At 41.9% G+C, this 15,319-nt stretch overlaps 1 protein-coding gene across 3 annotated transcripts in view; it reads left to right on the top strand.

Annotated features, from left to right (window-relative positions):
* The first annotated feature begins 4,423 nt into the window (after nucleotides 1–4,423).
* The window catches only part of sash1a (SAM and SH3 domain containing 1a), a 48,617-nt gene continuing 37,721 nt past the window's right edge, over nucleotides 4,424–15,319 (top strand). For 2 of the 3 annotated variants that reach the window (XM_054618345.1, XM_054618344.1), the window contains exons 1-2: nucleotides 4,424–4,767; nucleotides 12,916–13,044. In XM_054618345.1, coding sequence (XP_054474320.1) covers nucleotides 4,660–4,767; nucleotides 12,916–13,044 — 237 coding nt within the window. In that variant the 5' untranslated portion in view covers nucleotides 4,424–4,659. Of the gene's footprint in view, nucleotides 4,768–4,932; nucleotides 5,093–12,915; nucleotides 13,045–15,319 lie in introns of those variants that run through there. The other variant, XM_054618346.1, reaches the window with a different exon arrangement.

Below are 15,319 nucleotides of genomic sequence, written 5' to 3'. Positions count from 1 at the left end.
ATCTTTTACTATTGTTTTCCCTACAAACTCTACATCATGATATAACCTTTATCAGTTTGATACTTAATTACTGTTATGTGACCAGCCTGACAGACTCCACTGCAATCTTCTCCTACTCTCCTAACTCCTCCCCGACCTTTATCTTCTGTCTGCACCTCCTCTCTATTCTCTCCGTTCTCTGCTCTTGCCTTGCATCATTGTCCCTACGAGTGTGTTTAGACACGCTACCTGCTTTTGTAATGATCTTGCAGAGTCATAAATATGAAACAATGTAATAAAATGTAAATCCAGGGCAACTGCGTTTACAGGAAATCTACCGCCCCGACGGAAGTTTATCTGAGTCTTTAACATTATTTAGCCTGTGGGAATGTTTGGGTGTTAATGAAAGGACTTAGTTGAACATAAGTTTATTCTTTCGTTGATGTAAGATCCATTCAATGCTTTCATGTTTTTAGTAATACCTGCAAGAAACACGTGCTACTCCCTGAGATTTTGTCTTGTCCTGACCTGTTTTGAATTATTTCTTCCGGATCCTATTAATTCCTGTAAATTTATTGTCATTGCCAATGCAGGCAAACCAGTCCATGCCCTGACTCAGATTTGTGAAAATAGGCTTGTTTTTAACTGATTTATATTGACCAAAAAGTCACACACATCATGACCTCACATAGAAATGGGTTTGGCATATAATGCAACCATCTAATATAAATGCTCCCTGTCTCACCACTATCCTAGAGGTTGTCCCAAACCTGATGACAGTGCTACTTTCATCCCATTCTACAAGCAGGATCAGCACTGGAGAAGAGGAACGCTTGATAAGACAATGAGACTATTAATAATAGATAGTAGAAGAGATGAAAGAAGATAGATGAAAGGCAGTGAAATCGTCCATCAGGATATAGTCCAAGTCCAGAGGCTTTAAAGACTATGTTCAAAGTAACCTACGCTCGAAAATTTATATTCATGCCATCATCCCTCCATGAAAGAATCCCCTATATATTATGAGAACCATGAAATAAGTTTAGCTCTCACATCCTACTTTCAGGACATGTTTATAGACACTGTGAATTGGTTGCAGGCGTATCCACTTTGTGTTCATGTGCTCCAAATTTTGTCCACATTGCTGACCAGATCTTCATCTTCACATCTTTTCCAAAGAGCTGATCAAAGGAGACAACTCTCCAACATGTAGCCTAATAAATTGGCATTATGGTGAAACAATTAGCAAGTGACTTTGTTGCCTCTCGTCTGACAACATGACACCTTGATGGGTTGCCAGTGTGAAGAGAGTAGAAGAAAGCTGGCATCTCCACACACACACACACACACACACACACACACACACACACACACACACACACACACACACACACACACACACACACACACACACACACACACACACACACACACCAGTGGTGTTTGATGAGTGTGTGCTGGGTCAACAGGCTTCCTGCTATCCTAATTAATAGTACAGTTTAAGTTGCTCCAGGTGGGGTGAGACTGTCTTGTATTTGGGTAATGGGGGTTTTGTTAGGAAAAGTGTTTGTGGTGGTAGTGTGTGTGTGTGTGTGTGTGTGTGTGTGTGTGTGTGTGTGTGTGTGTGTTTGTGTCTGTGAGGGGGTGACTTCCAACACCCCCTTTTTAGTTTGAAAAAGGGGGAGGGTCAGCCTTGTTCCTCAAAAAACACAATGTGGTCATCACTCTGTAGAAACATGGGAAGACTGTTGGAGTGACGTAATGGAAATATGGACGCACGCACACACACACACACACACACACGCACACACACACACACACACACACACACACACACACACACACACACACACACACACACACACACACACACACACACACACACAGTAGTCCTACCGCTAGCTGCTGGTGGCGACCGGAGGTTACAGATGCGAGGTCAGCAGTGCAGACCCCCGGGTTGTCGACTTGCCGGCCAACAAAGCTGCTCTTGTGCGAGCGTGTGGTCTGTGTGTTTAGACTGTAAGCAGAATACTGCTGAACATCTGCCACTCATCCACAGCGTGTTAAAGTCATCTTCCCCTACACAGACTTTGAACCGTAATATTGTACATAAAAGAACGATCAGTGCCAACAAAGAGGCGTAAATTGCATGCTGTGTTTCATTTCTGGTGCATGGGTAAACCACTTTAGTTTGGACATATGTATTTGGACAACTACTGGATGGCATTCATGATCCCCAGAGGATGTATCCCACTGTCTTTGGAGATCAGCTGACTCTCCCTCTAGCTCCACTGTGATGTAAACATTTTATTGAAATATCTCGACATGTAGTGGATGGATTGCCCTACATTTTGGAACGGATATTCATGTTCCCAGGGGATGAATTGTGAAAGCGTTGATCAGCTGACCTTTTATGGAGTACCATCACCAGGTCAAAGTTTGCCAAGTATTTCAGGACATCCCATATGGCCTTAGCAGTTTTTTGTGTTTAGTGCTAATTAAGAAATGCATGCTATCATACCTGCTAACCATCAACATTTTAGCATTATCATTTCGGGCCTGTTGGCATGCGGATGTTAACAGTTAGTCCAAAACCCTGTTGGGCCTAATTAGAGGTTAACAAAGCTGCTAGTATAGCCGTAAAATGAAACTTTTGGCATAAACTTCTTTATAATACAAATTAAGTAGAAGTGTACACATATTGATTACGTGTAGACTATGCTGCAAACACCTTCACTCACTCACTTCACCTCCTGTTAACGGATAGTTTCTATATACCAGTAGCATTTTCCTCTTATTTTTATTTATTCTTATTTTTATTCTTGCTTAGCTATTTATTTATACTTACTCTATCCTTTGAGCTTCTGTGACGACTGAAGTTCCCATCTGTGGATAAATAAAGGCGTATCTTATTATATGTTTCACGTTTCTCCTTGCACTACAGGTGAAACTGTAGCTTTGGGGATTTGATGTGTAACTGATCACCTTTTACATGGTTACGGAACGGAATGTGTGTTCAATGTTTTTTTTCTGGTCTGTGTTTCTTCCTTTGGTTCTGTTACTTTGAAATCCATGTATTCATTGCATGTGGTTTTGTGGGCTGTTTTGGTGAACAGCTGGTGAAGCAGCATTTCAGACTGGCTTGAAACCACAGAGAATGGATTTAAAAATGTTCTGTCTTACATTCGGACTCTCTCTATCTCTCATCCTTCTGGCATCTGTCACAAGATCTGGCAGCTGTTGCCGCTCTGGGAAAATATGCCTCTGACAACAACAGGGAGAATCAGAGACAGTCTGAGGACTTCTTCATTACAATAGTAGCCTTGCTGGTGGAGCGTAACAAAGGGCTGATCAGACAGGATAGCTGTGCAATTTCATGGTTGCACATAATGTGTTTCTTTTTATCTTACATATTCAAATGAGATCTGCACAAGAACATTGCTGTTACATTATATACACCAACTGCTGTTTGTGATATGTGCGTGGGTATGGTAATCCCAAACCAAATGTACTACTTTCAAAAGTCCTACAGTCAAAGTGTCAAGTTATTTTTAGTGTTATTGTGAGCATTTCGTCAAGATTTATGCCAGGCGTAGGACAAAGTATTTATCACCCCCCTCAAAAACATTTTTCCCAATGCGCTTTTTTTTTGTTTTTCATACAATTGTTTGGAGAATGTGCTTTGTCCACAGTCCCTATTCAACGCTGGCTGGAGAGAAGTATTGGTGGAAAGCCCTGTCAGCATGAGATAAAAAAGTGTTCTGAGCTGTTTAGAAATGGGACATAAACATCATCATGAAGGAGGATTTGGTCACCAATGTTGCCAGTGAGCAGGCATTTGAATTGTAACACAAGTGTAATGTTCAGGGATAAAAAAAATAAAATAAACGTATGGTCATATGGTCAAATTATATTAGATCCAACAAATATAAAGTCACGATATTAATATTTTATGATTGGAATATTGAGAGGCAAAGTGTGCTCCTGACACGGGACAAGTGTTTTCTTTCTGTTGTAATGTTTTGCTGGGAGGAGTGTGTGAGGGAGAGAGAGAGAGGGAGAGAGAGAGGGGGGAGGCGCAGTGTTTGGAGGATTTGCTGTGTGTGCTCCGGGCGTTCTCTCACTCGAATTTTTGTTTTTTTAATGGAAATAAGTTTATGTCTGCTCGCTCTAAAAGTTTAGACCCCTTTCTGTCACTGGTTGAGGGATTGCATTAACTTTTCGTGAACTTCTCGCCCGCTTGGACGCCGTCTCCCCCCCGGTGCGTGGTTTGGTTTATGCCCGGGCACGGATCGTGTATTGGGGGACTGTGGAGCAGAGAACACCCCGCAAGGAAGTTTTTTTTTTTTAGACGAATGACCTGCTGTGGGTCCAAAACAACTCTTGGTCGTCTCTCTTTTTTTTTTTTTTTTTTTTTTTTTTTTAACTTTTTGCATGTCTTAAAACTTGAAATCGACGCCGGAGTTTGGTAAACATGTCGGCACGCAGTTCACGCACTAAACCGCGGATCGTGCCAAGCAATGTTGGAGCGCTTCACCGGTGCGTCAAGGGCAACTTTCTGTAGGAGCAGCCATTGGCACCCCCACATCTCGTTTATTGTCGGCGCTCGGGTCTACTGGGCTGGGATTCAAGCTTTAGCACCAGATCGGTCTGACTGAACAGCGACATAATTCTAACGTCATGGAGGGGGATCAGGGGACCGGTGCACCCTCCGATGAGCCCCGGGCAGAAGGCGCTGCTGGGTCCGACAGTTTTTCCCAACTGTGGACAGACGTAATGGGGATGCTGGTAAGTTTTTGGGGTTGTTTTTTTTTTTGGGGGTTTTTGTGTGGGGGGGAGGGGTGACACTATTAACACTGACATCACAGACTGAAGTAGAGGTTTTTCACCTTCATCCCCAAAGTTGACACTGATTTGCCGAATGAGCGGTTTGTGGAGCCAACTAGTTGCTTGCATGCAAATGACGCTTCAGCACAGCTCTGAGCCGCGCCTGCTTATAGGCCAGAGTCCCAGATGCACCAGCATTACATGTGGTCTGTAGCTGGAGGCTGCCAGTGACGTATTCATAGGTCTGGGTCGGTCCGGATTGGAACAGTATTCGAATGAGAACAGGGTATGTTACACATTGATAGATTATGCTTTTGTGTGTGTGTGTGTGTGTGTGTGTGTGTGTGTGTGTGTGTGTGTGTGTGTGTGTGTGTGTGTATAGTTTGCAGCCTGAGCATTGGTGTACTGCCATGCCACATTGTCTCCATTCATCTTCCTCCAACTTGATTGTGTTGCTCCTCCAGCTGGGGAGATCTGTTGTGAATGGATTGTTGTATTGACTGGATGGTAACAGTGCCAAAACATAAAATTGGAAATTCTGATTATTGGAGATGCTCCAATGGTCTCTTAGATCCAAGACATATGTTCTAATATTCTAACATGGTACCAATTTGTTTATTTAGTAAGTAATTGGTTAAATTAAGTTTGGTTTTCCCACAATGTTTCAGTTCCCTTGATCATAAGATAAGATAAGATAATCCTTTATTAGTCCCGCAGTGGGGAAATTTGCAGGCTTACAGCAGCATAGAGGATAGTGCAAACAAGAGACATAGTAAAAGAAAGACAAGATAAAAATAAAATGAAATAAAAACAAGTATTATAAATAAGCAATAAAAAAACAGTAAAAAATCCACAATAACTGAAATGAAATCATAAGATATTTTGAGTCCCTGATTTCATTGTCAACTGCATTATCTCAGTCTGATTAACTGTATGCTGCACATGTGCGTGCCTTGAATGCTTCTCACTTTGGAGATGCTGTATATTGTAACAGCTCTCTTTTGTTTGGCTGCCAAAGCAGTCTTGATTTAACAGGCCATGGGGTCTGATTGATCTGCTGACCAAATGTGTTGCAGTTACTTCCAGTCTGCTTAAGACCGAGGTGTTAATTTGGTTTGGTCTGGCACTGACGATATAAATGCTGTGTAAATTAAGGAGTGTGAGTGTCTGTGTGTCTGTGCGTAGGAGGGGGAAGGCTGTCCTGCCCTCTGACACCGGGTGGGAGACCTGGCTCCCATCCAGGCAATTTATCCAGATTTATTGCTCTGGAGGCATTTGTCTGCAAGACTGCGCTCATCTTTGACATGTTTTCCCCCTGAGCTGAGACACACACATGCAAAATGGCAAAAAGCTTTTTTGAAGTCTTTTGTTCTTGACTTTTACTGTATGTGTCAAATAAAAGTCTTCAGTCTTGGGAAGGCTTGGATAGCTGTGACCATCTTATTTTCCAACAAAAGTATACTGAAAAGATTAGAAGTGTGAAAGTGTGAAACTTGATAGGTCTTCTTGGCTGCTGACGGTGTCTTTTAAAAAGTTCAGCAGGTCAGTTAGTCATACGAGAACTAACTGGTAGACAAACATGATAATATATGATTTTCTGTTGTGGAATGCTCTTTGGTGATGAGTTTCTTGAATTGATAGCAGCTTGAAGGTGTAATTTATGTAAATATCATGGTGTCCAGTAAGAAATTGTCATTCCCTTTTAAATACTCCTATGCTTTTAAATTAGTATACAAGATTATATTTTCACTGCTTTGAAAAGGTATCTTAGATTGATGTATCAATTTATTGACGTAAGTTATACAATAACAATCAAAAGTCTCTAAAATTGCCCTTTTATATAATGAGCTTTATTCCTAACAATGTGCTGCTCAGGCTCCTATCTTAAAGCACCCTATGCCATGAACATCCTAAGCACAATGAGCACCATCTACCTCAAAGTAAAATGGATTGGCTAAATATAACTATTGCCCTTTGACTTTCAATGGCTTTTGTTTAGCTTGTGAGCCAAATGGGAATTCAATGCCCTTTTTAATTTGTGTTTGCCCCAACTTTAACTCACTGTTACAGATGTGTTTGGTCTTGGCGCCCCACTTGGCTTCCTTGTACAGATAGACATCCATCCTGATAAAGATCTGGTCAACCTGCTTATTATACTCCTGCCTGTCAGTGATTACTATATGTTCCAGCCCACATGCCAAACTCAAGAACTACCCCGGCTGACATTGTAGATGAGCTTTAAAACAGCCAAGAGTTCATCCACATCATTTCATCTACATTTGTAATAAGTTTTTTCGTCTTTGAGGTTAATCAGACGCAGTAGTCAGCCTGTTGCGCAATATGTTGAATAAGAATACCAAAGTAAACCAGTCACTTATTTGTGGTTGAAGTTAAGTAAATAGCACTTTAAGAATCTAAGGCAGTTTCTGATGGAATGTGTGGTGGAGCTATTGCTGTTCTAGTTGGTCTGAATGGAGATTCAGACATCTGTAAATGTAGTCGCACCCCTCTTCCAGATTCATGAGGGTTTTTCTTGAACTTTCTTTATTGAAAGCTCAATGAGCCACATTAAAATGACCTGACTGGAAACAAAAAAATCTTATTTTGAGTTGTGCATTTGTCCAGACTTTGCTTCAATAATCCTTTCCTGTTCCTCTCCATTGCACCTTCTTTTGGCAAATGTTCTATGAGTCTGCAGGCTTAAGTGTTAACTAATGGCTGCTGCATATATTCTTTTTTAATGCGCGGAGAACACCATGCAGATTTTTGAACATCCCTTCACTAATGACTTACTTCTAATAGAGCTCCATCCTAGTCTAGATGCTTTGATCACAAACCTGGACAGCGGACAGTTATCCATTATTCCATTTTTGCTTCTCTGAAAGAAACCTCATCCCATTTTTTTTTGCTTGAAAGGTTGTCTTGAGCCTTGTGGAAATCTTTTACTTGCCTGCAGGAAATCCTTCTCTGGTTGAAGAGAGTTTTGTGGTGAATCACACATCGTGGGTGGAAGTTTGTCCTTTTGGAAAACACTGATTATGTACTAGACAGTGCTTCATCTCTAGACCTAAGGATTGGATACTGCTCTGGAGACATGGATATTGATTGTGTCTGCGAAACATATGGTTTGATGAGGTGATTTCTATGTTCTTCCTCCCACATAGCACTTCATACCGAGTGGCAGCATATGCTCCAGTCCTTTTTTGCCAAACCATGGTGAGCTAGGCCACTTTATATCTTTTGCCAATAATGTTCTAACACAGTCTATCATAGACTAATTGTGTCTATTGTTGCCCAGTTCAACTCAGCTCACTCCTCCTTTGCTCCCCCTCCCTTACTGGTGTCATTATTGAGGTCACACAGAGAACTGGCAGGTTTCCTCCGTTGGGATGGCAAAGCACTGTTCTGCTCAAGCCAAGGATATCCTCAGGAAGTCCACTAAAGTGGGTGGGCTTTGCCCCCTGGCCTCACCTTCCTCGACAGTCTTCCCCTGTTGGCTTCAATCGCCAACACTACATCTTAGTCAGACCGAGCCAGACCACTGGCTCTATGCTCTGTGGAATTCTCCACTAAAGTGCATCCACCATTTTCTTTTTTGAACTCCTGTAGTTGGGTCATGCAACATGGCACATGAGTAGCAACGTTTTCTCTCATCCACCTGTCTTTACTTAACTTTTTCCCCATTTCTCATATCAGACTAAATTTATCCTTCTTCTGTTTTTTTTTTTTGTTATGATTGGTTGGCAGTACAAGGGCAAGAGTGTAGAAAAAAATGGGTATGGTCAAATTTGTTTTTGGAGGACTTTGGGGAACTGGATGGATAGAGGGCTGGGTGGAGTAAAGGATGGATTACTGTGGGGGGACTATATGACAGGCGATCTCTGGCGCGGTTTGGTTTTTAACTGGTGTATCCATGACTCAGGGTGAATGCGGACAGTTCTATTGGTTCACCTCTTGACAAAACATTATTATAATGAAACTCAATGCAAGACAGTCTGGCAATTTCAACCTGCCGCACCTGTCCTGAGGTTGCACAGCAAGTGAAAGTGATCATACCACTGACGTTCAAACATTACATCAGATGCGTGGCTCTATTGTTAACTGTTGTCATTGTTCTTTCCCCGAGAGAATGGGTAGTCACCCAGGCTAGCCTTGTGACAATGGTTAACACCATGTACACCACCATTCAACCCCTTCAGGAATGTGAGCCCAAAGGATAGGTCAGAACAAACATGCTAGGCCCGGGGCTAATGGCTTTTAGTCTTTCGGCATGTCTTTCTCTATGCTTTTAATAAACAAACACTTTCTTTGAGAGTCTTTGCAACATTTAACATGATGTATAAAAACCTGAATGGAGCGTAACTTGATTGCATGATTAGCTGTGTGCATTGGCAGTGACTCCTAAGCACGCAAGGTGGCCTAAGATATCAGTGCCTTGCATGCTGGCTGTGGAATGTAACTTCGCAAGAGATTGCTTTAGTGTAGTGCCATTCAAATGCTATGTTGTGAAGAAATGATCCACTTCAGCTGGGAACTGCTCATTCTTGGCAATGTTAATATTCAGAATAATAGAATGAACAGCTTGTACCTGACTCAATGTATTGACTTTGTGAAACGAGAAATGAACACTGCAATGGTCTGTCATGTTGTTGCATCTTAAACTGGTGAAAATTATTTCCATTTGTGAGAATGCTATAATACAGGCCACCGAATGGTAAAATCTTAGGAAACTATAATCCTACTAGGGTGGTAACAATCTTTATTAAACCGATGCTGCTTTATACTGACTTACTGAAAGTCCTAGGAGATACACTTGTGTTTTACATTTACAGTATATTCCAAACCAAAGCTGAGGATATTTGATTGGTTTTCCATAAGAGACGGGATGAACTTGATTTGTTTTATTTTTTATCTTGGAATTCTCACATGGATGCTTATCATCTCCACTCCTCCAACGCAATCCTGAATGATTATTGTGTATATCACTTGGTTATGGCTCAGAAGCAACCATATCACACATCTCTGAAATATTTATCCACTGTGGTGCAATACCAGTGATTTGTGTTTTGATGGTTGAACAACAAGGCAGCCACTAAGTCACAGTTATGACAGCTTTTTACACAGACTAACACTTCTCACAAGTGTCTTCTACATTTCTCAGAACCATGTCTCTGTTGTGAGATGAGTTTTGAATTCAGTCCAAAGGTGACGAGACACACAGTTTGTTCACAGTAGCCTCTGAAAGATGTCAGCTGCACATTGGGAGTAGCCATCTTGATCCAGCAGTCTTGAACAGTAAATGACGCATGCACACTCTTTACTGTAAACACACACAAACTCACTCACAAAGTTTTGCTTGGGTGTTGTATTTTCTGTATGACTATTGTTGCCATTGTTCCAGTGAAAACTGGGAGTTGGCCTCTCTCCTTTCCAGGGTGGAGAAGCAATTACATCAGCTGAAATAGAATTTGCCTCCATTTAAATATACCTTTTCTATATAACTAGATGTGTTTATTATTATGGTTAATTGGTTTCTAAAATTGTGTTAATTATATTTTTAGAGGACGCATGTTTTTTTAGTGTTATTAATTACCTTAACATGGTAACACAAAGAGACCCATTCCAGGTTAGGTAATCTGTGGGGGATATAATACTCATCCTTAGAATGTTTTCTTATAGATGCAGATTCTTTTTCTTCCCACCCAGACTCCAGATGTTTATCCTCCTCTCACCCCACAGCTGCCCTAGTCAGTATCCCACAAATCATCCCTTGTCCAGCCTCCACTCCTACCCCCCTGCCCAAATCTGTGTGGACCGCTGTCAGATCCCTCCACGCTCTTCCACCTACCCTCCCACGTTGACAGATTCTCTCTAAAATGTGGACTAAACTCCTCCTCATCTGCTGACAAACGTGTTCAATCAAACATCCAGAGATTTTCTCATTCCCTCAGATTCTGCAATTTTCCCACAGGAATTTTCACCCGCGCCACTTGTTCTCACGTGCTGTCTCATGCTGGATATGTACATAACTGAGCATATGTGGTGTCACTTTACAAGGTGGGGTGAGGGTCAGCTGTGTTGGACCCTCATGAGCTCATGCCACTAGGGAGTTGGAGGAATTTCAGTTATCCAGGAACACACTGGGATGTTTGCACACACGTGGATGCATACAGCCAGAGACTCACATCGATCTAAGAACAGCTAGCATGTGCAGCTGTACCGGTCCACAGTGGAGGTTTACATTTAATGTCTCTGAGGGAGTGAGGCAAGAAAAAATGTCACTGCTTGATTAACTTATTCTGACCCAACTATTCTTTAACACAAACTGGAGAAGCCCTCTTTCAATCAAGAGGTGCTTTAATCTTTTATTGTTTTATCTTCCTGATGTAGCGAATAGATCTGCACACTTGTGACTTGTGTATCGTGATTAAAACATCTTGGAGTTCTGTAATGAGAGCGTGCTTTCAATCTTTGCAAGGAATGCAAGGGAAAATCATGCGTCTGCTCAGGGAGAGCTCCCACCGGGAATCTCAGTCATCTTGGACCATATCTCCGGCCAGAAACAGAATTTTGCAAGCAGTGAGACAGGGAGGAAAGATCACAGCCAGCCAAATTGCGTATTGACAATGAACATGTGTGTTTTTAAGTGATATTTGGTTCCATGCACAATCAGTAAGCGCCCTCTTCTAACTTAAATCCTCTGAGCCGTGTTGTATATGATTGGTTCGCCTCAGTTTGTTTTGGTCCAATGTTTTTGAAATCTCCTGCATGCATGCGTGTGAATGCTAATGTGTGTTCACAGGGGCCTTATGCCCACGTGCGTGTGTTTGTGGCACTCACACTCACAGTGATCCATTCATTTGTGGCCTGGCACCCAGATAGGGAGTCCGGCTGAGAAAGACAGAGACTGAGAGAGACTGTTCGGACCCTGCACAGTGACTCAATGCTAGCTGTCTGCCTGGCACAGATTAGATCAACACTGATGAATATTAAACAGTTTGCCAGCGCTGCCAGAATGGCCAACATTTTTACCAAAGCAAGAGATGAGTGTCTGTCTTCTCTCCAGCAAATGCAACAGAGGTGGCTCTTCTTAAGGGCTCGATTAAAGGAATAAATACATTTTTCAGGCTGTTTCTTTGGTCTGATAGAGCATAACTAGTTAGCTGGATAACTGCATTGAGTACAACCCAGATTGTTTTTAACGCCAAACCATACATGCGCACTGACCCCCAGCTACCTCCATGTTCTTGCTTCATGGCTCAGTTTACAATTAACGTTTCCAAAAGTAACTGGGAGGCCAGTCGTCAACATTATATCCAGAGAGTATTCTGTTAGTTAAAGTCTTTACTGTTTGGAGCACAGCGTCCTCCCGCAATCCTAAACAAATGTCTCTCACACAAAGACAGGAACTGTGCTGTTTAAACTACAGCTAACCGGAAGAGTGTGTTTGGGTTGGAGTTGGGTGAATGTCTGAGGAGGTAAAGGGCATCCTTGATTTGAGCCTTGATGAAGACAAAACCCAGGAGCAAACCATGGCTGGCCAAATACACTGAGTGGGACTTGATAAGAATCAACTGCTGAAAATATACAGACCTTTTATTGAGGGGTATATTTAGGTTATTCTGTTTTGGAGCGTGTGTGTGTGTAGACAACACATACCTCTCTGTACCTATGTGTTGATGAGTGATTGTGTTTGTATCCCTGAAGCTGTGCCACTTTTAACCAAATGCATGCCTGTAGGTACCCTTTTTATGCCACTAATTGTAAGTGTATGTGACAGCGGTTTGATAAAGCTGTGCTGTGCTATAAATGGAGAGGATGGAGGGGGATGTGCTTGTCACACAGTTTACTATCGTGGTTAGCCTGTTTTCCTTTCCTGAAACACCGGTGGATTGCTGAAGTGACAGAAGCTGCGTGAAAGAGTGATTCTTTTGCATTTACTGTTAGTTTTTCTTTTGTTCTTACGTGAAGTTTTTACGTTATTCATTATAAACATATTGTTAAAAAAATTCCCAGACATTTCTTCCCTGTAGAATTACATTATCAACTTTCTTTTCTCTGGATATGCCAACTCCCTGGCTAAACCATGTCCTCTCTTCCTCTCTCCAGGATGGTTCTCTGGGAAACATAGATGACCTTGCCCAGGAGTACTCTGAGTACTACAACACCTGCTTCAGTGACGTCAATGACCGCATGGAGGAGCTACGCAAAAGACGAGTCTCCCAAGAGGTTGACATGGTAAATACAAACTCAGTCACACACACATGTACTTATGTTGCTCATGGTTTTTTAGCAAAAACAGTGTTCAGACTAAGCATTTGCATGCTTCCAAATTGCTTTTGGATGAATGATAATTTTTTTGCGGGAGGAACCTTTATTAATTCCCCTAAAAATCCACGTTTTAGATTAGTACTTGAAACAGTGTCATTTCCACAGTCTTAGCCAACAACCTGGCAAAAAAACAACAACAGCGGAACAAACATGGATGTGTGCTAAGGTTTAAGACTTCCCCCCCCAAAGGCAGTAGGCCTTTTCTGGATGTGAATGCATTGATGTTCTGGGGGTCCTTTTCACAAGGATGTAGGGTAGTGGGGCACCCCTTTGGTTGCCAAGCTGCACTCAAATGTGTGACGGAATGTTGATGGTGCTGCCATGGAGGGCGTAGCTCCGTGCCACACAATAGCCAGTAGGTCTAGTATTGCAAGAAGTTTGAGTGTTTTGCTCACTTCATAATTGCTCTATGATTTATTCATGGTGAATTTAATTGGTAGGAACCCTTAGAAAATGTCATTTGTGTTGTTTCTAAAAATAAATATACCAAAAAAGTAGCAAATATTTCTGACTTAGGCTAGCTGCTACACTACAGCATCGATCTGCTTGTAAGAAAAATCTCCAACTTATTTAAAATGAGTGGGTATCACAAATATAATAATAGTCTGACAAAATAATTATTTCAGGTCTCCATCCATTGACATTGCTCATGCTGATCGTGTTTCCTCAGCTACTCTTATTATAGCCCTTGTCAAAATTTTCACAGCTCATATATTTTTGTCTGTCATTACTGGTTTTCCCAGTTCAACAGGAGGCCTCTTCTGCCCGAAGGCGGCCATGTGGTTTTGGTTGGGTTAAGCATGGCTAAGATGGATAGCGGATATATTGCGCTCTCCCTTTGAATGACTGCAGGCAGACATCCCATCCTCACAGCTTTCATGAGAGGGATTGGAAAGCATTAAAGTCATAGCTGTGACTAGCAAAGATTTTTTTTTTTTTTTTTTGGTTTTGATCGTAACTTAATGGGTCTCACTGTGTGGCCTTTTGGGGGTTTGTATTAATATGGATTACTTCTGGACATTTTATAGCTTGGGAAGGTTTTTATCCTGACGATATAAAACAGGTGAGGAGGAAGCAATCAGGGCAGATTTTAAGGAGGAGGAGGATAAGGATGTGAACAGAGGAAGACGAAGGGAGGAGGATGAGGGGAATGAAGAGAAGGAGTGGAGAATGGGAGAGCCTGCAGCTGTCCCGCCACTCTGCAATGTTTGGCACCAAAATATAGGAGAAGGGGAGGAAAAAAACAAAAACATGAAGGAAGGAGTATAGGTCAGACAACACCTTTTATTGAGAGTTCTCAAAAGCGCAGAATTGACCTACACTATATGGATTGAACTTTGCCTTGGATTTCAGAGCAGTCCTTTTCTAAAATTAGGTTTGGAGAATATTCAAGTCGAGAGCAGCTGTTTCTACACCGAGGGTGAGAGAGTAGGTTGCGACAAACTACTTCTCATAGGCAATATTTTTCCACCCGGCTAGATACCTTCATATACTGAAAGGCTGTGGCGCAGTACTTTTAAAACTAGAATAAAAAAAAAGTAAAATACATTGTGAAAGTATTACCAAAGAGGTGATGGAGGGGGGAGAAAACCAGAGCTCGAGAGACCAAGATGAAGTGAGGAAAAAGCGCAGAAGAATGGACACAAAGTCAGAGAGAGGGTATTGAATAACTCATGTTACTTGTGAGATGTTTCCAAAAATCAGTGGCCGCAAGCAAACGTCATAGAGCTGCCTCCTTAAGGACCAATAGCAGAGAGTTAGAGAAGGTCACAATAGCTGTCCAATAGCCATGTTATGGGGGGGGACATTTATCAAGTTGCACCCCTGAGGGACGTGCCCTTTAAGGAAAGACCTGTGACTCGTGAAGGGTACGGGATGATGGGCGACTCAATCATGTCCCACACCCTCTCCAGTCATTGTCTTTCATCTTTTTCTACTCCATATTTATAGGTCAGTTCTTTTCTATTTTGGACGGGTACCTTCTAATCATCTCTTCCAAAGTAACTTTTTGCCACAAGGAAGGTTACTCAGTCACTCCATTGCATGGGGCAAAGGTCACCCTGGCTTTGACCTCTCCTGGTCTTCACACTCAACTGACGCACAGTTGTCTACGAAACCACTGAGAGTGAATCTTGTGTTTTGGATTTTTATTATAACTCTGTTGGGATTATGTCTGTGTTTT

This window comes from Anoplopoma fimbria, chromosome 18, assembly GCF_027596085.1.
Source record: "Anoplopoma fimbria isolate UVic2021 breed Golden Eagle Sablefish chromosome 18, Afim_UVic_2022, whole genome shotgun sequence".
Classification (NCBI taxonomy): Eukaryota; Metazoa; Chordata; class Actinopteri; order Perciformes; family Anoplopomatidae; genus Anoplopoma; species Anoplopoma fimbria.
This window is presented reverse-complemented; position numbering and strand designations above follow the sequence as displayed.